General features: G+C 37.1%; 2 protein-coding genes across 6 annotated transcripts in view; one reads left to right on the top strand and one right to left on the bottom strand.

Annotated features, from left to right (window-relative positions):
* LOC110465672 (golgin IMH1-like) overlaps window positions 1-5,896 on the top strand; it is a 31,672-nt gene extending 25,776 nt beyond the window's left edge. For 4 of the 5 annotated variants that reach the window (XM_021521634.1, XM_021521637.1, XM_021521638.1 and 1 more), the window contains exons 6-7: window positions 2,183-2,492; window positions 3,370-5,896. In XM_021521634.1, the coding sequence (XP_021377309.1) occupies window positions 2,183-2,492; window positions 3,370-3,578 (519 nt within the window). In that variant the 3' untranslated portion in view covers window positions 3,579-5,896. The remainder of the gene's footprint in view (window positions 1-2,182; window positions 2,493-3,369) is intronic. The other variant, XM_021521635.1, reaches the window with a different exon arrangement.
* A 6,208-nt stretch (window positions 5,897-12,104) lies between these two features.
* The window catches only part of LOC110465669 (histone-lysine N-methyltransferase PRDM9-like), a 25,860-nt gene continuing 11,199 nt past the window's right edge, over window positions 12,105-26,765 (bottom strand). The window contains exons 4-11 of the mRNA XM_021521626.1: window positions 24,314-24,442; window positions 22,888-22,964; window positions 22,095-22,248; window positions 18,146-18,222; window positions 16,533-16,727; window positions 14,825-15,095; window positions 13,705-14,460; window positions 12,105-12,115 (exon numbers count right to left, since the gene is read on the bottom strand). Coding sequence (XP_021377301.1) covers window positions 12,105-12,115; window positions 13,705-14,460; window positions 14,825-15,095; window positions 16,533-16,727; window positions 18,146-18,222; window positions 22,095-22,248; window positions 22,888-22,964; window positions 24,314-24,442 — 1,670 coding nt within the window. The remainder of the gene's footprint in view (window positions 12,116-13,704; window positions 14,461-14,824; window positions 15,096-16,532; window positions 16,728-18,145; window positions 18,223-22,094; window positions 22,249-22,887; window positions 22,965-24,313; window positions 24,443-26,765) is intronic.

The raw sequence follows: 26,765 nt of genomic DNA, 5'->3' as shown, positions 1-26,765 counted from the left end.
GGCAAAATTTATTATGGTTTATAATGGCAAATGATACTTTGAATATTACATGTTAATAACTTGATTGGAATTATAACCTTGAGTTGACAGTTTGATACTTTGAAAATTTTGAGCCAGCCCTACCCCCAAGGGCTGTAGGGTGGGGCTCAAGGGAGTCAGTGTGCTAAAATTTCTTCATTTTCCTTGTTTAGAATCAGAGGTGCTAGTTTCAAATCCTTTTTAGTCTGAAATCTGTATGCTTGATATTGAATAAGGTAGTTTTATTGTTTTTTGTCACTTTGAATAATATTTCTGTTCATGTTAAAAACGAAATCAACTCTCTGTATAAATATATCAGGTGACCGTTAAGGCCCATGGGCCTCTTGTTTTTCATTCATGACGCATTTTTGCTACTAACAAGGTGCTATTAAAACTTTGTGCCTTATTTAATAAATCATTGATTTAGGCTTTTACCTGTTTCTTTTAACCAAGAACAGAAGACATACAGTTACCAAGTTTGGGTCAAAATTGGAGTCACACCCATTTATTTCAGCTATCGTGTTCACAGGGTCCAACAATAATAGAATTACCAAGGGGAATAACTATGTAAGTTAGGGTCAAATTGGTCCGGTATTCAAACTCATTCAAGATCTCATTGATACAAAGCTGCATACAAAGTTTCATCAAAATCGGTTCATATTTACTGAAGTTATTGTGTTCACAAGGAAAAATTAATGGACGATGCAGCAAGGTCACTCGGACCGGCGAAAGTATGAATTGGCCCCTGGATGACAGTCCTAATTTAAATCGGATGTCAGGTGACCGTTAAGGCCCATGGGCCTCTTGTATAATCAAGCAGTAGGCAGTTCCTCTAATAATAAGGTCAGATAATAGTTACAGTTGTGTGACCGCACGACGCACCAAAAATACTGTGCGCACAACGTGCATACATCGTCCACACATGGTGCGCCCAACTGTGCGATATAACAATCGTTCGCCCAGTTGTGCGCTTTTCTCCGCACAACTGTGCGATTTGGTACAAAAAAAATACGGAAGGCTTGTATCCAATAATGTACACTGTATATATATATATATATATTACTGTAATTTTTCATCATAATAATTAAGATTATTTACAATTTTACAATGCGTGTAACCGTTAGACTGTCAAGAATGGGTTAAGCTCTTAAGTAACAGAACATGTAAATAACAATTTGATGAGTGACGGGAGTTTTACCTTGCCTGTGCCTGACACATAGAGCTGATATGTGATACCGTATGACCGTTATGAAATCACAACTGGACGTTAAGTATTTGTTATTTGCATTCGATTTGGTCTATAGCTCCCCTTCACCTGGTTTTCACACCTTGCAGAGTTTTGTAAGTGCCCAGGGCGGGGGAAAACTACGGTCCAGGTACAGGTATAAAGAGACTGTGTTGTAATATTACATGTGTCGATTTAGGTTGTTTAAAAAAAACCTAAAACACCATTTCTAAATTTAAGAAAGTATAGAGAGAAAGATAAGCTTTTAGATGTAGCTAGAACATAGACACGTACTAAATAATCAAGTTTATGTGTTTAAACACATCCACGAAACCATATTTATTGTTAGGCATTCCTCAATTTACACTAACCATGATTGTTATCGCACAACGGTCATCCATCGTCCGCACAAATGTGCGCAAGCAATGATCGTCCAATTTTGTATCGTTCACACTGTGCACACATCTTGCGAACACCGCACGTCGTTTTTATATCCCGATACATGTACAACTTTCAGTATGACAACAGACAATGTACAGTTAATGTTGTTAGGTCACTGTGACCTTGACCTCGAGGTCAAAGGTCAAATAAGTGCAAAGTTTTCAGGAATATCTTGTACGGGCCGTAACTTTTAAACCGTTTCTGTTCACAAAAACAAATCTGTAGTTCATATTGAAATCATAATATTCTAATTAAAATAAATTGCACAACATATCTTGCTGATGTAGGTATATTCCAGAAGCATCGCTGTGTAGTTGTTAAGGTCAAAACATTTACATCGAGGTCAAAGGTCAAATAAGTGCAAAGCAAATGTGCTTATTCACTAATGAGGGGGGGATTACAAAAATACATCTTTGGTTTAGTGTTTTAGTTTTCCCTTCAGCTATTCATGTCTGCACTAGCCATTCTAATGATGCAGTATTTTGGTTTTCTGTTCAGCAGGTCGGGTCAGTACTCGATAGCATACAGCGGTCAACCCTAGCCAGGCAGATATGTGTGGTCAGTTTCTACTCAGAGACCAAGGCATTCCATATGCGACTTGTTGAATCGGCCTGCAGTGGTGAGCTCAGCAAAGTGGACAAAGTTGGCTCCCTTGTCTCGAACCATGAAACCATCCCTAAGCTGCCCCGTGCCAAGATTTTTCTGGTATTTGTCGACTTCAATGAGCGAAATATAATTCTAGAGCACCCGGACAGAGAGATTGGTGACCTCAGGATGACCACAGTCCAGGGAGCTCGCAAAATGGGAGGTCAGTACACAGGGTCTTTGGCATATCTTTTATTCAAATTCAAAACAATAAGCTATTGGATGAGAATGTGTCAGGAATGTATATTGTGTAGTGGAACTGGACTATAAGTTGATTGCTTGCAACCAGGAAGCTCAGCCTAAGTTTCTCTACCCCAAACTTAATTTTTGTGATTTTCATATTCAGGACATCAAACTGATGTAAAGTAAAACAGATTTAGTTTAAAAAAGTAAAATAGAAAAATATATGCTTAAACCCTTCATTTAATCATTATGGTAAAGTGAAGCGCCCCTGCCCCACCCTAAATTTTTCTTGAAGTAAACTTAAAGAAAATGAATGGAAAAAAGTTTGTCAGCATAGAAATCGATGTAACCCTTCTTTTCACCATGGGGCGGTTCATATATTACCATAATGGTAATATGAACAGCGGTTCATTTTACCATTATAGTAATATGAATTGAAGTTCATTTAACCATACTTCACAATACCATGCTTCACAATACCATGCTACACCGGGTTTCAATTCTAGTCTAGCCGTTCCATTTCTCTCTCTCTCTTGTTACATCATTGGCGAGCGTTCCAATCCTTGTTTTAAGCATCACTGAGTGAATGCTTGGCAAGGGGATGCCCGATCCGGGGTTGTAAATTGTAGTGTCTTTATGGGGGAAGACTTAAAAAAGGAGGGAGAAATGCAGTTGCACTGGACTGGGTAAATCTTAGGTGATCAGATAGTTAATTGGTAGAGCATCTGTCAGGATTTCAGAGCGTCCGAGGGGTTCGAGTCCTGGTCTATCTGTTACATTTCTCTTTCTCCTGTTACCATTGTTGTGTAACCCAGATTTACAGGATTTATAACAAGTGACATTTTATGTTACGACAGGTGATGTGTTTGTTGTGTACGTGAAGGACAAAGGTTCACGTAATCTCAACCCTGATCACCTGTATAATGAAAGTTTGAAGAAAATCATAACACACCCAGAACTGTCCGTTCTCAGTGGAAAACAACGTGTATTGACAACGTATGAAGAGTTTACGACGTTCCAGTGCACTCACCTAGCCAAGAGTTTCATGAGGACTCTGAAGAGATAGAAGCAGTGCCACGCAATGACAAGCAGACCTGTTTAGATTTACCTTAAGGATAATTATTAGTTTAGCATGTTTTTAACTTCTTTCCAAAAGATTTTCACTCCGGAAAATCCTGTTTTTAGTTTTGAAGTAAATAATTGATATTAAATGAGATATAAACAAAAACCGTACCGTATTGGTACTATTAAAAACACATCGGCAATTATTATAACGCATTGGAAAGCGGAAGTAGAGGATGGGTATGTACAAAATGTTTGACAAAAGGATTTTCAAACCCCTGTCAAGAACTTTTACATGATATGGTATGAGAAGTGTCCATGAATCCAACTGTCTGCCAATCCACCTTTGGCTCAAGCGCTATTGATTTATATGAAACTTGATAAGCATGTACAATTTACAATGAATGAGGTTAAGTTTAAAGATGAGCAAAATCTGTGTATAATTAATAGGAAGGTGGATAACTGAAAGTCTCTACACTACCTAGAGTAGGTATGGGAAGTGGGATAACTGTCTACAGTACCTAGAGTAGGTATGGGAAGGGGGATAACTGTCTACAGTAACTAGAGTAGGTATTGGAAGGGAGATAACTGTCTACAGTACCTAGAGTAGGTATTGGAAGGGGGTTAACTGTCTACAGTAACTAGAGTAGGTATGGGAAGGGGGATAACTGTCTACAGTACCTAGAGTAGGTATTGGAAGGGGGATAACTGTCTACAGTACCTAGAGTAGGTATGGGAAGGGGGATAACTGTCTACAGTAGCTGGAGTAGGTATGGGAAGGGAGATAACTGAATAAAAATGTTAATGATGTTGTGGGAGATAATCAGATAAAAATTGTTGTGATTATAACATGTTTTTGCATTTGAAAATTATTTCAATGCATAGTTTTATCTTGGTTTGAGGTTATGTAACTCAGTATAATCAGAGACGTATATATGTTATATATACTTCTCTGGTATAATATAGTCTTACGATATAGTTTCACACCAGGGCAGGGTTGTGAAATTGTAATGTGATTACATGTGGTGTTTTCAAAATTCAGAAAAGTAGTTTTTACATTACAGTACCTATACTTTTGGTCTCTGAAGCAACATGGTACAGTGGGCCATACAGAGAACCTCTAAAATAAAATATCACATTGTTTACTCTTGGCCATGTCCGATAAATGTATCATCATATTTTGTTACTAAATTTGTATGGCCTGGTGGTTGTGTGAACTAGTATGCATTTGAACTAGTATAAAAAAAAAAAAAAAAGTTTTGTATGAAATATTGTTTATACAAACTAGTATTCCTACAATCTAATATTTGCATGAACTAGATTTTGTATGAATTAGCCTTTGTATGAATAAGGTTTTGTATGAACTAGGAAAAACTATCAGACTTTGATTTTTATGAAATATTATTATTTATTTGTTTTGTAAAATTATACAGATATATGTACATGTAAACAACCTGTGGATGGAGGATGGAATATTGCTTGAAGTAATACATGTACAATGTATAAATTGTTGGCAGTGTTGTTGTTTTTAGACGTGATCAGTACACTGTATTTCAGGGTTTTTTAAGCATGAATCAAATTTTGTGAATTTATTCTCCTTTAAAATGCTACTCAACCCTTATGGCTCATTGGATTTTGACTAAATTTGACCTGGAGGATCCTTGGGCAAAGTGGACTCAATTTGTATATACAGTCCTATTCTGTCATATTGGCCCAAGGCTGCAGCCCGAGGCCTAATAACTTGGCCAATGTGGAATTAGTTGATTAATGACATTTTATTAATGAACTACTTGTATAAGTACAAGTTGTTTAACGCTGTGTATTGGTCAACTGGTTGACAGAACAGTGAAAGATGTACATGTATATCATTGGCATTAATCTGAAATTAACAAAAATAAACTGATTGAATTCAACAAATTTAATAACAATAATTTCAAAATATTGGTCAGTTGATTACTTCCTGTGAACTTGACATGGACTGACTGTACTTCGCTTTTTTCGGGGGCGGCATTATATTGATATTTATGGTACCCCCTGAAATATGTGCACCACTTACAGGGAAAGGGGCAGACAACTTTGTAGTTCAGAATTCGCCATTGAGTATGTACGACTAATATATCATTAAGCAATGTTTGGCTTAACACACTCAACACTTTGTATGCCATGCATTAAAACCGATAGCATGCATCTGTGGGATGCTCGCTCCATGGTTTGTTGTCTTCTGTCGTTGTAAATAACAGTTACTGAAGGTGAATGTAGTCATCCGTCATCCTCGATAAGCATAGAAATGTTACGAATAACAGGGGCCTAGCTGGTATATAAATCTTGAAAAATTGACTGATAAATGTTTATTTTTTTGTAGTTTAACAACAACTGTTTTGAAGTTTAAATAAAATCAGTTGATAAGTATACTGGTGCATTTTATAATCAAATATACAAATAATACGAATCTAAGGATGAGCGAGTGGTAAAGATCTAAATACACTGTATGGCAATATTAGCAGGAGTTTTCAACTAGTTCTCACTGACAATATCTTTTAAAATACTGTTATATAAACACGAATATGATATCCAAAACAATTAAAAACTAAATTCAACTTTTTATTGGTGGGAGGGTGGTTCCTAATATCGAAGAGTCAACTAAGTTACAGAGTGAACTCAAAATCGATAAAATTAGGGGGAAATGTGAGCATAGGCATGGAGACCCTTGAAACATACAAGGAGAATAAGACCATGTGGTTCAGAAATGTAAGAGTCTTCTGCGTCATCGATGACATACAGCATTTAAAGCTAGGTAAACTCCTAGTTATGCTACGTCCTCGTCATGAGAATTCAGAAAGTGACAACAAAACCACTATTATGAGCATAATAACAAAAACATCGCCCTTCATATCACACAAAGAAATAGCATATTTCCCTGTTACTATAATTTATGATGCCGACATTAAAACTTGCCAATATACTACATTAACCTGCATTTTCGGAAACTCTGCGCTGTAAGTTTGTCCGACAGTAGTCGAAATCTATGATATCATGATGAAGTCCTGAAGTTATGCTATTTGGATCAAGCTCTTGAATACAGACCGAATCAACTGTAACATTGGGAACAGGGATGTTACTTTCAAGAAAGGGAAAAATCATAATCGGAACATCAATATCATCCTGCTTATCGTACGGCGTAATTGTAAGAGGTGTCTTTTATGTTGTGAGTAAAGATTGAGGAATGCGGCTAAGGTTTAAGAGCCAGTAGTTTCTTTAATTTCAAGCTCGGGAGGGTACACAAGCTCTACAAAAGCTCGGGAGGGTACACAAGCTCTACACAAGCTCAGGAGGGTACACAAGCTCTACACAAGCTCGGGTGGGTACACAAGCTCTACACAAGCTCGGAAGGGTACACAAGCTCGGCTGGGTACACAAGCTCTACACAAGCTCAGGAGGGTACACAAGCTCTACACAAGCTCGGAAGGGTACACAAGCTCGGCTGGGTACACAAGCTCTACACAAGCTCGGGAGGGTACACAAGCTCTACACAAGCTCGGGAGGGTACACAAGATTGATGTGGTCAATAAATGTCCTGTTATTAAAGACAACACATCGTCGATAGGAATATCTACAGTCTGCTCACCGATGGAAAGTTTTGCTGAACTCCTCAACGATATTGTCAAATAGGGACAGAATCATTTATTTTAGCCTTTGTTGTGTTATTCACAAAATATGGTCCAAAACAATGTACAATTATACATATATTTTGCAGTTCGCCACTCATTTTGAAAAGAAAGCTCTCAGAATAAGAGAACGAAGGTGTTCCGTCTGTTTGGTATGAGGATTGGTAATTTAAAAGGGTCGGAAAGTCAAAAGATTGATAGAGGATACATTTTTGAGAAGAGGATGGTCAAGAGAGATCAAAAGATCTTTCGAAATTCTTCCAAATCAACATTCCATTTATTCCACTTACCGAGTATACAGTCACAATGCAACTGTAACCCTAATGAAATGGTACCAGGAATGGTATAATAAAATTGTTTAACGCGGTTGAACAACAAGATGAACCCACGATTAAACGTTGTGTATAAGGATTCTTGTAAAATTTTGGAATCAAATACAAACAAGGCAGGTCGGTATCTTTATCATTATTGGGTATGAGGAAAGATTGTAATACAGAAGCGTGATAAGCTAGTTTTTCTTTTTCGCAGAGAAAGATTAAAATATTAAATGTTATGTCTGCATGCAGAGACAAATGCATGCCTATCATATGAACTGTTGAGTGTGATTTGGACATTGGGGTCCGGACATAATCATCTTAACCTTTTCACTCCTGTGTAACTTTAGTAGACTCTACCATGCATTGATATGGAGGGGTCCATTATGGTCTACAGTTGTGAAAGGGTTAATTACTAAGTACTTACAGGGTAGGTGGCTTTCGTCCCATCGTGTAAGGAGAATGGTCACCTTGTCATAATCTGCAAGCCATTGAGTAGCCTCGGAAGACGAGACAGTTTCACTGCAAGAGGGATCTTATGACTGGGTCTCTGAACTTTTTAGGTCACCTGAGACAAAGCCTCAAGTGACCTATTGCGATTGCCTTTTGTCCGGCGTCGTCCGTCGTGCGTCCGTAAACAATTTACATTTTCGACTTCTTCTCCAAAACCCCTGAACCAATTTCAATGAAATTTTGCAGAAACCTTCCATGGCCAAAGGTCTACTAAAATTGTGAATTATATGGTCCCCAGCCCCAAAGGGCCTGAGGGGCGGGGCCAAAAAGGGTAAAATTGACTAAAATTTCAAAAATCTTCTTCTCAAGATCCAGATATGGTAGAATCAAATACTCTTCATAGATAGAAGGGTCTTAAGGTGCTTTACTAAAATTGTGAATTTCTTGACCCTGGGGTCTCACGTTTCCCCCTGGGGAGGGGGTAAACTTTACTATAGTTTATATAGGGAAATCACATTTTGGACCAACATTTGTTTAATTGCCATTGGAAGTAATTCAATTTGGGTTAGAATTATCAGTATTGGATAGCAGTTTGATGGTATGCGCATATCAGCCCTGACTGTCCCCCTGGGGCTGATGGGTGGGGCCAAAAAGAGTTGAATTGACTGAAATTTCAAAAATCTTCTTCTCAAGACCCAGATATGGTAGAATCAAATACTCTTCATAGATGGAAGGGTCTTAAGGTACTCTACCAAAATTGTGAATTTCATGACCCTGGGGTCTTGCGTTTCCCCCCTGGGGAAGGAGGGGGGGTGGCAAAATTTGTTATGGTTTATAATGGCAAATGATACTTTAAATATTACATGTTGAGAACTTGATTGGAATTATAACCCTAAGTTGACAGTTTGATACTTTGTACATTTTGAGCCATCCCTACCCCCAAGGGCTGTAGGGTGGGGCCCAATGGAGTCTGTGTGCTAAAATAAAATTTCTTCATTTTCCTTGTTTAGAATCAGAGGTGCTAGTTTCAAATTCTTTTCAGTCTTAAATCTGCATGCTAGATACTGAATAAGGTGGTTTTATTGTTTTTTGTCACTTTGAATAATATTTCTGTTCATGTTAAAACAAAAATCAACTCTCTGTATAAATGTATCAGGTGACTGTTAAGGCCCATGGGCCTCTTGTTATATTCAAAATTTTCCGAACCACAAACTTGTTTAAAATAAGCTTGAAACTTGTATAGCTCTTTTGTCGATTACAAGATGTTTTTTAACGGAAAAACTGTAAAACTTGATTTTCGTACTTTGTACTAGACCTATACAAAACATCCTGGACATAGTAGTCTTTAATTCTAATGCATACACATATTTGATTTTTCAATTTCTTGAAATAATACTGATAAAAAAACAAACAGAAAAATTATGTTGGCACATGCCTACTCGAGCCTAAGGCAGCTACGCTACTGACTATTATGCCCATTGGCGTGCGTTCGATTGGAACATTATCGATAATGGCCCCGTTTATCCAGTATTGACCCAGTTTATCCCATATTGGCCCAGTTTGTTATTATATTGGGCAGTTTTCTCATATTATTGTCAATATGCAAGTAGTTAATGAATAGTTCATTCAATAAAACTATTTTCCCTTTGTTTGCTTTATTATCCAGGCCCACTGGGACTCTTGTTTGTTCTATTTTTGTGTGTTAATGTGTGGTTTTATTCTTTTGGGTTGGAGTAGATTTGTATAACTTGTTTTTTGTTTTTTTTACAATTTCACAGCAATCCATATGTCCTTTTAAAAAACTGAAAATACATCTGTAAGCTGACAATGAAAACAATCAAATAAAACCAAGAGTTTTTTGCCCCAAGGTCTTTCTCATCCTAGATTTGATCAACAAACGGCACAATGACATATTTTGAAAATAACCATCATTTATTAGTTGGATCAACTGTGTGGTTTTCCAAGTGTGTAAGTGTATGACACTATTGTTGAATTCTTGAATAAATTTTCATCGTTTATACTCATTATCAGTGCTCAGTATAAATGTATTGATTGTGAAATGGGGATTCACTCCTGTTGACCTTCGTTATATGATCAGAATCTTTCATTTGTTTTTTTTTATTGAAACTTCATTATTTTGTGACTTGAGTGAAAATAAGATACCCTTAAAAAAACCTGATATATGCGATGATGAAGAAATGGTATTTTACAATTGATTTTTTTTTAAATATTTTTAGCTCACCTGCCCGAAGGGCAAGTAAGCCTTTATGATGGTCTGGCGTCCGGCGTCATTCGTCTGAAGAACGGACAGGCCAATTCATATTGACAACTGTGACCTTGAATATGGGCGAAGGTCATTCATTTGAACAAACTTGGTAGCCCTTCATCCCAGTATGTTACAGGCCAAATATCATCACCCTAGGCCTCTTGGTTATTCAGAAGAAATTGTTTAATTGTTTAACCATATTTGACCCCTGTGACCTTGAATATAAGTCAAGGTCATTTATTTGAACAAATTTGGTAGCCCTTCATCCCAGCATGTTTCTGGCCAAATATTATCACCCTAGGCCCTTTGGTTACTGAGAAGAAGTTGTTTTAAGTAAAAAGTTGACACCGGCCGGACGCCACAAGCTCACTTGGCCCACCGGGTCACGTTACAAATTTCTGAAATACACATATATGTGTGTTGTGACCCGTATCAGTATAGCATATGTGTATTTCAGACATTTGTAACGTGACCCTGTGCTTGGCTCTTTGAAATCTTTCACCTGTTGATTATATATACAGGTTCAACAAAGCACCAAATCACTAGGCCCGTAACTATTACATAAACAACCCATCCTCGATATACCAGGGGTTACGCTTACTTTTGTTGTTCAGAAAGCGAAAGTGAGCGTAACACCTGGAGTATCGAGGGTGAAACAATCCTTAACAAACCGCTTGGAGCGAGATAAACACAAACTGCCCATGAGTACAGTGCAGGATCCTGAGCGACACTTTGAAGAAAATTGATGAACATTTGTCAAAGTTCACTTTCAAATATTTCTCAACGTTGTACACGTGCATGCCAGTTGGTTATATATTTCAGATTTCAACAACCAGTGCAAAACTGCTTTTGTTGATGATATTCAATTGTTGATATTTTGGGGTTTGGTTTGGTTTAGTATTGATCATTTAAGGATGGCCTCCCCTATGTGCTAGATGCATGCGTGTAGTGTATGCGTGTTTTGGGAGGCTGCAATATGTTGGTGTTTGTCTCTTATGATAGCGCGGAACTGATGCCAACTTTCTACTGCTAACTCACCGAATCATACTGCCGAAGTCACCCAGCAGGACACCAGGTCTCATTATACCGACAACGGACGAACCAGTCGTCCCATTCCTAAATTGCTGAGCGTTAAGCAGGAGTATAAACTACCATTTTTACAGACTTTGGTATGTCTCGGCCAGGGAACAGAACCCAGTCTTCCTCACAGGGGCGAAAGCTCAACTAAATGCCAAAAGTAAGGCATTGTCAACGGAGACATTAGGAAGAAGAAAGTTGTCTAGAAAGAAGAGAAGAGATAAGATCCCAAATTTAGTCGCCTCTTACTATCAAGCAATGGTGGCAACAGGTACAATTTTTACGCCCTACCTGCAGAACAAATTTGGGGATATATTTGTTATTTATGAAGAAATATTTCCAAAAGCTGGAGGACGAGTTGGTTACATCTTCTCAGTTTCAACAATAACAACTTTGCTTGGCTAGAAGTGGATTTGGTGCCTACACATTGTGGGATTTTTTACACGTTTATTACTCCTATTTTATAAGCATGATTTATCTCGGTGTGGGGGAACAAATAATCGTACTTCTCTGAAACAAGGGCACTGGATATCATACCATACCTAAAACAATAACAGAATAGTGAGTCTGGTTGTTGCACCATTGTTGTTGTTTGCTTCAGTCATTCGGGTGTGTCTGTTCTTGCCAATTTTTCTAAGAGACTCTGAATAAGGGGAATATGACGGGGAACCTCAAGCGCTCGAGGGCGACCCGCCGTTATATAGATGAGGTATGACATTTTCTCACCAATGACCATACAAGTGGGCCATGTCGTATTATTCCTCATCTGTAGAGATTCAGTGTTTCAAGAATGATATGAAGACATCCATGTCATAAAATGGGGTTGCTGCATTAAGTTCTACAACATTTTAACCTTTTCAAGCCACCAGCACAATTTTTAATTTATGACAGACTAATCTCGCGACTCTAAAAGGCCTCTTGTCCATTCCGGTGATTAAATGTTAAAATGTGTGACCTTGAAATTTGGTCAAGGTCAATCATTTTGATTTTTCATCAGTTGTTTCATTCAAACAAACTTGACATCTCCCTTATTCCAGCATGCTACAGGCCGAATATCATCACCCTATTTTTTTTCTTTATTCATTTAAAGGTTTTAAGGAATTGACGCATGCTGGGTCAAAATCAAGTTTCTGTTGTCCGATTAATAAATTAAGCTGTTAGGATGTTTTCCCATTTTAATATAATCAAATACAAATATACCTTTTTCTTTGTACATGTCATTATCATAACATTTTTAGGGTATGCTTTCATAAAACTATTACTTCCTGCAAATTTTAGTAGCCTCTATTTTTCAGTAATTATAACAATTTAATTTTGACCACTGCCTGTAATTTAATATGGCAACCAGGCTGCAAGTGGCCTTAGCATTATTAACATTTTCACTATATTTAGCAATAAATTCCGATTGAACAGCATGGTCAACAGACGGTTACAGACCTGTCATTTCAATGATATTTTGCGGTTTTTTTTATCATTATTACAATGTTAATCAATGTATATCCTGGTGCTTTCTTGCAGAGTTCATTTCCTTAAAAATATTAATATAAAAAAAAAATCTTAATGAAAACACAAATCTGTTCTTTATATCTCGTCATCCAAATATTCTTTAATAATCACTTTAATTGTTATTAATATGAAAATATGGTCAGGTATCTTTGTTCAGAGATGCCTACATACACTTTGTGATTAAATTTACTTTGAATCTTAAATGAAATAACAGAGAGTAGGAAAAGCATATTGCATAATGATGATGACTGGAGAGGGGACTCTACTCAAGCTCTCTTCTCTACATGGTCTACATATAAAGTATTGATTTATTTCTAGGCTAGCACTTCCTGTAATTGACGTGACCTGCAGCAAGCAGGATGTTTATTTCCTAACATTTACTGATGAAATTGACATTTTGTCCAGTGCTATAGATGTGTAAATCAGGCATCGATAAAATAAATGTAGAAATCTCGACTCTCAAACAGTAGTATAAATAATTTATTAAGTATGTACACATTACAGAACATGTATATATATGGTTCCAATATTGTTAAGTACATGTATATAAAATACAATTAAAATGAGTTATAAAGGATGTTTTACAAATATACATACAATCTACATCTCAACAGCAATTCTTTTCTCTATGATGTCTCCGATGGGATTTCAAGTTACATGCCACACTAAATCCCTCACCACAGACATCACATTTGTAGGGCTTCTCTCGTGTATGTGTCCTGAGGTGTGCCTGTAGGTGAGGTGTCTGACTAAACCCCTTACCACAGACATCACATTTGTAGGGCTTCTCTCCTGTATGTGTCCTGCGGTGTTTCTGTAGGTGATGTGCCCGACTAAACCCTTTCCCACAGACATCACATTTGTAGAGCTTCTCTCCTGTCTGTGTCCTGAGGTGTGACTGTAGGCTATGGGCCTGACTACACCCCTTACCACAGATATCACATTTGTAGGGCTTCTCTCCTGTATGTGTCCTGAGGTGTTTATGTAGGTGATGTGCCCGACTAAACCCTTTACCACAGACATCACATTTGTAGGGCTTCTCTCCTGTATGTGTCCTGAGGTGTGACTGTAGGCTATGTGCCTGACTACACCCCTTACCACAGACATCACATTTGTAGGGCTTCTCTCCTGTATGTGTCCTGAGGTGTTTCTGTAGGTTACCTGTGTCACTAAACCCCTTACCACAGACATCACATGTGTAGGGCTTCTCTCCTGTATGTGTCCTGAGGTGTCTCTGTAGGTTAGGCGCCCAACTAAACCCCTTACCACAGACATCACATTTGTATAAACGTTCTGTTCCCTTGCTGGAGATATTCCTTTGATCATTTGTGTAGTTACTCAGTCTTCCATCCCTATTGACATTTTCCTTCATTTTCAATTTGTAATGTCCATTTTTTATCCTTTTTTGACATTCATTCTTAAACAGCAAGTTTTGTTTTGTATGCAATTTCAATTCCTTCCTATTATTATCTCTCTTCACTTTCTCCAACATTTTCCTTGCTAGGTCAATAGTGAACTGAGAGACTCCATGCTTGCTTTTGCTGTGTCCAAGTATGCCAACTTCAGAGCTGAAACAACTCCCACAAAACGGACACCTAAACATTTCTGGGGGAAAAAAATAGTGAGAATTATTTGATGACCTTTTTAACATAAATTACATTTCAAATACCTGAATTCTACTAACATCAAACTATGCAGACACTTCAACTATGACAATTCACAATTAAGGAAAAAGACTATATAAATTAAATTTAATCTGTGTAAAGACCCTGTTTGTTTATATGCTGTGAATGGCACATCGACATGCAAGTTGTTACTTAGTTCCATGATGGCAGGGTCTTTTAAAATTTTTGAAAAGTACTGTCAAAATGTGGTTTCTTGGTTCCTATCCATGTTCAAACCCAGTGTTCATGAAATATTTATATCACCAAATACTAATTAAGTGTCAAAGCATTTGTTTTTATCTTACTGGTTCCATTGACAGTGAATGGTTTCAGTTCAGTCGAGTCCTCCCATCTTCTGATGCCAAGCTCCTCGCTGTAGTCCTCTCCGTACCACACAAGCAGCTCAGTATCTGGGTTGATAACCTTGTGTGTCCTGTAGTATATTTGGCCCCTGTGTTGGTAGGCTGTCATGTTCTGCTCATCTTCATTCCTCGCACAATTTACGTATCTCATCCAATTAGCTTGGTTTTTATCAAAGGCATCGATGAAAAAGCTTGGTTTGCCATTCTCATAAATCTGAAAGAAAAAGATGTACTGTAAGAGCAAGCTGATTGATCATCCATCTGTTAACAGGAAAACATTGTTTACATCAATGCAAGTGTGAACATTTCATTTCATTTTACACCATCGAATGAAGTTTCTTGAGACTTCTAAACAACCATTTCTTGACAAGCATTTTTTAGTTTTATAGTTCTATGCGCTACATCCCACTAGATGAACATTACCAGCAGAAATGCATACCATTTGAGCAAAAACTCTCGTGACGTAACACGTTGCTTACTTATGACGTCATACATAAACCTTGTTCAATGACAGTCTTGTCGCGCCGCTTCGGATAAAATGGAGAATGCCCCTGCGTCAAACGATCAAATGACTCAGTTAGTTATTGGCGCCAATTTTTATTTAAAAAGGGCTGTTCCGTCATTTTCATTTAAAGGACGACGCATATACAAAACACAGTAAATGAATCAATTATTTAAGAACAAAGAAATAAAACTCAACAATTGTTCTATAGATGTAGTAAAAATGTTAATATATGGATTGAACGACGTTATTTTTAAATTGTCATAGCGGGCTTCATGCAATATGTATGTCACCAATTTGTGTTCATATGGGCATGATTTTTTTTTTTAAACGCCATTCAATCCATATATATATAAAAAAAAATCCTCATCAGTTACAGGATATCAGATATACGTAAAAGAGATATTTGACCTGATGAAAGTCGGGGACATACATGTAGTAATAGCTGATTACATGAAGTACAATATATAGGAACAAGATCTTGCCAACAGTATGATCTAGCTGGGGTAGGGATAGGTAATCAACCATAATAAAACCTATGCAAGCTTGAATTTGTCACTTCTTTTTTCATACTGTTGGACTAATAGTCTTGCCAATAGTAAATGCATTATGCTTCAACTTAAATTTTGTGCATGATTAAAACTTTATGATTATTCAAACTAAAGTTGCCATTTGCCCTCTGTACTAAAACAGATATCAGTTTTATGGCTGTCATATTCACTTTGGATCAAGCAGTTTTGAGCTCAAAACAAACCTATCAAATTAAGGATATAACTGCCTGGTAGCAATCTTGTTTTTCTGATTAGTCTCAAAATGAAATATGCACACCTAAGGAACAAGGGATTTATTGACAAAATTTTAAAAGAAAGATATGTGGCGTCATTTTTGAGAAACAGCAATAACAATATTTAAATGCCAAAATCAAATATGGCAGCCATTTTGTTCTTTCAATTAGTATCAATATTATTCATGCACAATTAAGAGGATTATAAATAGTGATAAGGTGATCCAGTAATTCATGAAAAGAAGTTCATTTACGATAATAATTATTTAGTGATGTTGATTGATGTCGATGTCTTCAAAAGTCTAATAACATTTGGAAGAACATGTTTTTTGAAATTTTAGACACAGGTATAGGTTGTCATATACCTGCCAGGCATATCCAGTGGAGTGTGCTTTGTCTAAATCTTGAGTTTTCTCCCCCTTGTAGGGACCAAATCTTGTCCTGGGTGAAATCTTATAATCAGACCAGATACCCAGGCCAGCATTTTGTATAGATGATTTTCGTACACATAGGCCAGGTGGCAAGGTATAGAGGGACCGTTCTTTATCCTTTGGTTTGATCTGCAGATTTAAAATGGAACACAACAGTTCCCTGATCCTAACTTCTCTTTGCCAAGTCACACACATCAGAGAACAATATTGGGACAATGATCTTAAAATAGTGGTTCTTAAAGTAATTTCACACAGCATACAAGTTATATAATATTAATGACGCTACATAATATGCACAATTTAACTAGCATCAAAACAGCTTCAGTGAAGCTAACTGTAACTTGTTGTCTTGACCTTCAAGGGGTGAAGGTCAAGACAACAAGTTAGTTATTTGTCTTTTAACATTTTAATTGAGACAATGACCAGAGCAATACTAGTATAAGCTGAATTGGCCCATCTGTCTTGCTTACAACAGTAAATGAGTATATATATGCCTCAATTCAGTTCTGGCAGCAAATCCACCTGAAAGTCACCTGCAGGAAAATTGTGTGCAAATCTGTATAATCTGTTTTACAATATTTCTATGTAGACATGCTACCCATTGTCTGCATATATCCAGTAAAATGCAGAGTTTTTATAATCATCTGTATACATCAGATTAGTTACATTGAGACCCGTGGAATATATCTGCTAGGGCTACCGGTACAAATAGAACTTTGTATGACATATGCTCAGAGAGCATTTTTTTTTTTTTAGCAATGGTGACCTTGAACTCCGACTGCCTGCCCAATCAATAGGCTTATTTGAAATCACTTGGGCATCCAGCACACCAAGTTTGAACTTTGCACAGAAAATCATTATATTGGGACAAACAATGAAGCATTTTTTTTATATATTTTGTAATGATGAACTTGACCCCTGGCAGACCACACCTTTAACTCATTCACACCTGAAATTTCAAAATGAAGTATTCCAACATTTGAATTGGAAGAGCTCAAATGTGTTTTCAGGGGTAAATAGGTTAAACAATAGGGTTCTTTGCAACCCACATACCATGTTAAAACTTTGCATCTACTAGGGCAACCACACACCAAATTTGAAGTCTGTATGATAATTTGTTCTCAAGTCATTATTTGGAAAAGTGCAAGACTACTGGCAGACAATGGGGCAACCAACACACCAAGTTCTCATCCAGACAAACACTAGTAACCCTTTCACCACTGTAGACCATAATGGACTCATCCAGATCAATGCATGGTAGAGTCTACTAAAGTTACATAGGGGTAAGAGGGTTAACAGATAGACAGACTCCCCGCCCGACAGCTATATTCCCCCTGAATTCTTTCAGTGCATATTGAGAAACTCTTAATTTGTTAAATATTCATTCTACATCAGTGAAATGTCTATTCATGATCAACAACTGTTAATTTTCCCATCACAGTGGAAATTAGCAGAGTAAACTGGACTGAAAATTTTACCACTAGCAAGTTCTTCATTATGCATATATAATGCAAAAGCATTTACAACAGGTGTCCATTATTATATACCTCAGTGTCCTCAACTATGACTAGTGGTCCGTGCACAGGGCAATCTCCTTCATACTCCTTGTTACACTCCTCACAATCTGTGGAAATACACAAAATTGTACAACATTTAATAATTGAAGGAATCATTCATTTATTGAACAGCAGTCAACAACAAATTGTACTTTTTACTCATAAAGGATTTGATAAGGTTTAACATTTCTGTAATAGAAAATAGATTCATCCAAAACTTCAACCCCTATATTTTAAGATCCCAATTAAACATCAGAATTCATACGTAATTTGCATATACATGTATGTATTGAACATATTCTTTAGTTATGGCCGATCTAAGTATATTTCAATTTCTATATCAATGTCATGTGGAACTTAATTTCTCTTATACTAAATGCCCGGAGGCTCACCAGCTAAAACCAAAATGGGTGTGCTTTTCTGAAACCACAAGTTTCATGTGGTAAAATGCTCAAGTGTCATATTTTACCGATACATGTATATAAATTTAAAACCAAGGTTCATGTCACCATGATCTTCATGAATTAATAAATTTACAGTCAGTGTCTTCGTATATTTAGCATTGATATAAACAAGAGATCCCAGAGGGATCTTGGCGCCCACCATTAATTGTACCATCTTGAATTAGTTCCGGGCCATGTCAGTTTGATCTTTTCTCATGTTCTGTTTGTCCTAGTCATGATTACAGTAAATATATATTGAGGTTACTTTTTATCTACACTTCATACTGCTGTGTGTAAAAGATAACCTTTAATGTGTGTTTGTCGTTTCACATATTTACAAGTACAGTTCTTAATGTGAAAGAAAAAGAGCAGGTCATTGCAATATGAGAAAGATCTGTTAGGTTCTTCCTACAGACATACTGTTTTTTATCATCTCTCACGATAAAACAGCCACAACTAAGGCTTAAGTTAACATGCACAACTATAAGGACTAAGGTGAACCTACATATTAAATTTGAGAAAGACCCCTCCTGTACATTCCGAGAAATAGCGCTAACTTTAATTCTCCAATTCAAGATGGCTGTTTATTGGCCATCTTGGTTTTCCATTCAGTCTCAAAATTTGATATGCGTAAGTAAGGACCATGGGGTCCCTTTATGCAAAATTTGAAAAACAATTCAAGATGGCTGTATGTTGGCCATCTTGGTTTTGTGATCAGTCCCAAAAAATGATATGGATAACTAGGGACCATGGGAAAACGTCTTTTTAATGTAAAACATTAGAAAGATCCCCCTAGTACTTTCTGAGAAATAGTGCTAACAAGAATTGTTTAAGGATGAACGGAATGACTGATGATGGACCACGGACGCAGGGTGATTTGAATAGCCCACCATTTGATGATGGTGGGCTAATAAAAGAGATCTTTCAGCCCAAAGTCGTGTATAAGCTTATAAGGTGGGGATATCAGCTGTTTCAAAGTGAAGACCAAGGAACTAAGGCCTTTTAAAATGATGTAGCAAGACTCCAGGGTCAAGTCTTATATCATGATTCAGTCCATTTCTTCATGACTAACAATTGTATATGTTTCTAAAGTAGGGATTTCAACTGTTTCAAATTTACAACCCAGGAACTAAGTCTCGTTGGGGCCAGATCCTGGAGCCCTATTTGAATGTGTTGCCTTAAACTCAGCAATTGTACATGTATATACATGGTTATAGGGTAAGGATCTTAATTACGTGTAGGCCGTCTCGGTTTTGTGATCAGTCCCATAATTTGATATGCATAACTAAGGACCAAGGGGAACCTTGTCATGAAATTTCCGAAAAGATCCCTCCAGCACTTTCCGAGAAATAGTGCTTACAAGAATTGTTTAAGGATGGACGATAGACCACGGACACAAGGGTATTTGATTAGCCCACCATCTGACGATGGCAAGCTAAACAAGAGTACCGCAGGACGGAACAATATACGCCCGTTGAATGCCATATGGTGTTATATACTATCTTGCATTAAAATAAGATTTGCATCACCTTAAGAGTGGCTAGCTAGCATGCTGTAAATATCACCTTTCACTACAAAGTCAATGTTCAATTTTCTTTAATTTTCAAACAGTTTGAGGAAAGCAAGTAATCAAAAGATTAGTCTCCAACTCATTAAACAAAACTTGATATCATGACTATAAGTATAAAGCCTACCAAGTTTCACAGAAATCGATAGAAAACTGTAGAAGATCTCAGGACAAGATTCAAGTACTAGAAATAAACAAAGGGCAATAACTTCTACAAAAATTGAAGCATTTTTTTCTCTCAAAGAAACATAACTATATTTCATGACTATAACGATTTCCAAGTTTCAAAGAAATTGGTCGAAAAAAGTAGGAGGAAATTTCAGGACAAAAAACAAATACTGAAATGAACAAAGGGCAATAACTTTTGCAAAAATAGTTGAATCAAAATTGTTTTCATGTAAACACAACTTCATATCATGGGTATAATGTATACCAAGTTTCCAAAAGATCGGCCAAAAAATGTAGAAGGAGATTGCCGGACAAAAACCAAATACTTAAATAAACAAAGGGCAATAACTTTTGCAAAAACTGTCAAATCAAAATTCTTTTCCGGGTTACACAACAACATATCATGATATTAAAGCCTACTAAGTTTCAAAGAAATCAGTCGAAAAATGTAGGAGGTCTCCGGATAAAAAATCAAATACTGAAATAAACGAAAGGGAATAACTTTTGCAAAAATAGTTGAATCAACAAAATTCTTTTTAGGGAAACACAACTTCATATCAGGATTATAATGTATACCAAGTTTCAAAGAGATCGCTCGAAAAATGTAGGAGGAGATTGCCGGACAAACAAAAGTTTACGCCGGCCAGACAATGCCATACCATAATACTCCCTTCAAATTCGACGGGCATATAAAAAGCTGTACAGACAGAATTTGTATTGAATTATGGAAAGAATCACAACAAAATCAGGATTATTGGCAGGTTTGCAAGTCAAAAATGTAATCGTTATGCACGATGGACAAGAGGCAATTGCATTAGGCTTATAGAAATTAATTTCATTATTTCAGAAAAAGAGAGGTAAAGTTGGAAGCCCTTGATTAATCCCATAATTCCAACTGAATTCTTTACAGTAGCCTTGGTAGTCACTTTTAAATTCATACTCGATCATCACTTCCAATCAAGTGACTGATGATCAACTTATGATCGATAAAATTAACTTAAATTCAGTAATTTAAGGTTATATTCGCTTTCCGAAATCTACTTTCACTTTCGTTTCCAGGGAAACCAGACGTTAGAGATTTTTGCTTATAACGCACAACATTCATACCAAAAAAACAATGAGTTTGTTGAAAGAACCTTATGATTATTGAAAAATATGTATTTGGAAATGAAATTGATGATGTTTGCAATGTCCATTATGCTGTGACAGCTGCATCTCATATTCAGAAATGCCGCGATGGATTGGCGTTCACCTGATGACACCCCGTCAAACTTAACATTTTATTTGTAAGATAGCCCACACTTTTGACAAAGCGTTTTATTTATAGCCCACACTTTCGACAAAGCGTTTTATTTATATCCAGCTAAGGAGGAACAATACCTTCCAAACATTTAAACCAGTAGCCCCCGGATGATCATAGAGTTTAAATCTCCGGAATGTCCTGGTTTACCATATGGTCACACACTGACCGAGCCATGCAGCATTTCTATTGAAACGGTAGTTCTGATTGGTTGTCGGGTGGACCAGCTAGCCAATTAGTGTCGTCGTTGTGTGGAACGTTAGGTCACGTTGTTTTGCCGAAAATAACACTATCAGAGTTTAATTTTTGTTAATACTTTAATTAGTCAAACTATAATTGATCATGGAAAACAAGTATCGATTAATCGATTTTCAGAAACAAACAACCAGACATCGACTAAATCGATTAATCGGAACAACACTACAAGTTTACAGTGCTTGGGTATGTATAATTGACACCTACAAAGAAATTCATCATCATCTGGGACCTCAATCTTCATATAACTAACAGCCGAAGAAGCTGGTCTCAAAGGGTATGTGTGGATAGGCATCTTGCTGTCTGTATTCTTTTTAATTTCATGTTTTTCTGGTTTTATGTTTGGCACCTTTTCTATTTTCTGAAACAAGAAATTATATAATAATTAAAAAAAAAACAAAGAAAAAGAAACAAGACATGCAGGTCTGTATCGCTAACTGGATACACAAGCTGTTACAATTAAATTCAAAATATTTTATGGATTTTCCATGCTTCAGCTAGGGATGAGTCCAGAGGCCTACTGTAGCTGGTTTACCAGCCCGATGTTTTTATTGAAGAGAAATTCTGCCTAGATAAACAAGTAGCAAGCAGCTAGTATTTTCCCAATGTGACATACTTCCCCTTCAGAAAAGATTGGTTTGTTTTGTTTGTATTTTAGGTCCTATTAGCAGCTCTGATCATTAAAGGATGTGCCAGTTTTTAGTGGAGGAATTAGGGAGATTTCCCGGAAAGAAACCACCGACCTGCGACCAGTACCTGGCAACTACCCCATGTAGGCCTTGAACCAAAGACCCAGTGGTTGAGGGCTAGTGAGGGTCGACGGTCAGATGCTTTCAGGGAAGAATTTGCTGCTTTATACTATATTTGGCAATATTTCCTTGTTCTCGATATATGGTATAATTTTTCATAGCCATCTTCATAGTATGATGCTTTACCGAATGAGTTTAGAGAAATTCTCCTTGGCTAAGTTGTTAGAAGCAGCTAATATTTCATATCATACCTTCAGTTTTGGAGTTTTCTTTACTGCATCCACTCCTTGTTTGAGAGGGAAGCTGAATTGGGTGACTGGTATCCTGTCTAAAAACATAACATTCATAAAGATTCAATTGTCACTTTTTATTAATTGTGATGCGACAAAGAATAAAAATACATATAACCAAAAAACGTCTTTGACCGTGGGTTGTCTTTTACAAAATGATGTTGCAGATGACCAACCTTTATATAGAGCAAGGAATTATCAGTAAAATGACAATAACACTGCAATAGATTTGGTTTGGTTTAGTACTGTTTAACTTCTTATCAATGACTATGGTCATTTAAGGACAGCCTTCCCTGTATGCAATATGCATGCATGTAGTGTGTGTGTTTTGGGAGGCTGCGATATGTTTGTGTTTGTCTCCTTGTGATAGCGCAGAACTGATACTGACTTTATAGTGCTACCTTACTGAAACATACTGCCGAAGACACCCCACCCCGTCACATTTTACTGACAACGGACGAACCAGTCGCCCAACTCCTAAATTGCTTGAACGTTAAGCAGGAGTAGAAACTACCATTTTTACAGACTCTAGTATGTCTCGGCAAGGGGACAGAACCCAAAGCCTTCCTCACAGGGCAAACACTCAACTAAAGGCCAAAAGTGAGGCATTGTCAAGGGAGACATTAGGAAGAAGAAAGTTGTTTAGAAAGAAGAGAAAAGATAAGATCCCCAAATTTAGTCACCTCTTACGATCATGCAATGGGGGCAGCAGGTACAATTTTTACGCCCTACCTGCAGAGACAGAGCAACTTCTACCCACTAAAGGGGGAACAGAAAATCTGTAATCATATGATAAAAATTCCAACTGAGTTTGAATTATTTCCCACTTGAGATCAACGAAATGTACCCGTGAATTCCCTATATAAATCAAAGTAAGCAATACCCCTTCCCAGGGAGAAATGGGAGTAGGGCAACGACCAATTTTGATAAGCACCTTTGGACCTTTTCATACATGAAGAGGATTTTATTCTAGCATATCTGGATGTGGAAAATTTACTGTTTAATATGTCAAGTGATAATAATGAATTTTACTTCATCCCTTCCCATAGGGTTAAATTGGTGCAACTAGGGCCCTGGCCTAGGGCTGAATCAGGATCTTTATTTTCACATTATGATAATTCCAACCAAATTGGATAAAATTATTTCATACTGAAAACAAACAAAATGTCTAAAACAATCAACATTTCTTCTCCAGAAATTGGTTTTAACCGGCTAGAACAGCAAACAAAATTTTAGGAGTAACTATGTATACTTTACTGGTAAACTTATTCCCAACACATGATAGTATTCAATCATGATTGTTAAAGTAAATATAGTCTGTACAAGAACAATATTTGACTCCCTTACGCCTGTGGCCAAATAAATGATTTAATTAATGTGTTTATACCCCTTTGGCTCTTCCTCCTTTCGGATGCAGGTGTCCATTCTTCATCACTATCATCAGAACACTCCTTTCTCTTCTTCTTTGCACCTCCTCTACGACTTTTCATGAAATCTGGTTTGATGGCAGGTAACCCTTGAAAGTGGAAATAAACATCCACTCACTGTTCTTCAGTTCTTGCATACATGGTTTACATATTGATTTACCTGGTAGTCGTTAATCACAATTTGAAACTAAAAATCTGTTGACAATAGGCTCATTATCTTAATATCACCTAGTGCTCCATTTGAAGAAAAGGGCATAACAATTACCCCGATAGAAATCTAAAATAAATTGTGATGAATTGCAAATCTGTGTAGAGTATTTGAATATGTGTACAAGCTTTGTAAATATTGGTCAAAATTTGCATATAAAATTAAGGAGGAAAATTTTACACATAAAATTGGAGAAAGGACGTCATAACTCCTACTGAAATAGTCCAAGTCAAATAGTTTGGGAAGCACACAAACAAGAGGCCCAAGGGCCTTAGCGGTCACCTGAGTTATATCATACAGTAGGCACTAGCTAGTAGCTTTATTTTATTGTTAAGATGTGATGTGGAAATCAGCATGTAAACTAAGTGAAATACAATACTTGTCATGTCATCAAAGGATAAGTATTTTAAAATATTGGCAAATGTTCCCTTTGGGGCCCCGCCCTAGCCCCTGGGGATGGAGCAGGCATTCCAATTTGGTAATACACCCATCCACCAAAGATAATTCTGACCAAGTTTGAATAATTTTCTGCTGAAAATAGATGAAATATACCCAAAAGTGTAATTTCCCTATATAAACTATAGTAAACTATAGGGGGAACGGATGGCTCAGGGGTCCTGAAATTGACAATTTCAATAAAGCTCCTGATGATCTTTCTATCCATGCACTGAAATTGACTGTAGTACATCTGAGTCTGGAGAAGAAGATTTTTGAACTATTGGTAAATTTTCCCTTTAGGGACCGCCCTGGCCCCTAGGTTTGGAGTAGGAATCCCAATTTTATGGTTTAAAGCCATCTTCCCCCAAGGATAATTCTCACCAAGTAAGAATAATTTCGTACAGAAAATTGTCAAAATATACCCAAAAGTGTTATTTCCCTATATAAATTATAGTAAACTTTACCCCCTCCCCAAGGGAGAACGGACAGCTCGGGGGTCCTGAAATTTACAATTTATATAAAACCCCTGATGATCTTTCTATCCATGCAGAGAAAATTACTGTAGTACCTCTTGAGTCTGGAGAAGAATATTTTTGATATATTGCTTAATTTTCCCTTTGGGGCCCCGCCCTGGCCCCAGGGGTTGGGGTAGGAATCCCAATTTTACAATTGTGTAGCCTCATCTACCAAGGATGATTCTGACCCCTGGTTCTTGAGAAGAAGTTGTAAAAGAAAAAAAGTTTACGCACGACGACAGACGGAAAGTGATCGGAATAGGTCACTTGAGCAAAGCTCAGGTGACCTAAAAAGGTTACTGATGATGTGTTCAGTGAAGAAGGTAAAAATGAACACTTCAGACATTAATGCAGGCATATCAAAAACACCATTTTACAACACCCTGAATATCTGATCATTTTAGCTTTTACAATTATGCAAGTATATGTGGCAGATTTTTATAGTACATTATAAGGATCACAGTCTCCTAGCTTCGCACTAGAGGGAATTTCCCTTTAGCTCAGTGGTAGAGTGTCCGACTAGGAACCTGGAGATCGAGGGTTCGATCCCCGGTGGAAGCACAATTTTCTCTTTCCTGTTACAGTACATTATAAGGATCACAGTCTCCTATCTTCGCACTAGAGGGAATTTCCCTTTAGCTCAGTGGTAGAGTGTCCGACTAGGAACCTGGAGATCGAGGGTTCGATCCCCGGTGGAAGCACACTATTCTCTTTCCTGTTGTTACAGTACATTATAAGGATCACGGTCTCCTAGCTTCGCGCTAGAGGGAATTTCCCTTTAGCTCAGTGGTAGAGTGTCCGACTAGGCACCTAGGGATTGCAGGTTTGATGTGGGAGCACACTACTCTCTTTCCTGTTATGTTTTACTGGCTTTTTTGCATGGTATACTACAGATTAACAGCGAGCAAAATGTCTCTGATAGCCTTCAAATTATGTGTGCGAGTAATCATTTGCAGTGCTTTTAATGGAATTGTGTGCAGTAGCCATATATATATATATATATATATATATATATATATAGTTACAAGGGGTAAAAGAAGCCTACCTTTACATATTTTTAACGTGACACTCATTATATAAGAATACCTGCATGCAACTCATTCACTGGGTAGAAATGTGCTCTTAAAAGTTACAATTAAATATTAACCAAATATCTGAACTTGCCTGTTTATTTTGAATAACACAAAAATTCTTTATCTTTAATATTAAGTAATGAGTGGCGGATCCAGAGGGTTTTTTTGGGGCTTCAGG

The sequence above is a fragment of the Mizuhopecten yessoensis genome, unplaced genomic scaffold, assembly GCF_002113885.1.
Source record: "Mizuhopecten yessoensis strain PY_sf001 unplaced genomic scaffold, ASM211388v2 scaffold11097, whole genome shotgun sequence".
In the NCBI taxonomy this organism is placed as follows: Eukaryota; Metazoa; Mollusca; class Bivalvia; order Pectinida; family Pectinidae; genus Mizuhopecten; species Mizuhopecten yessoensis.
This window is presented reverse-complemented; position numbering and strand designations above follow the sequence as displayed.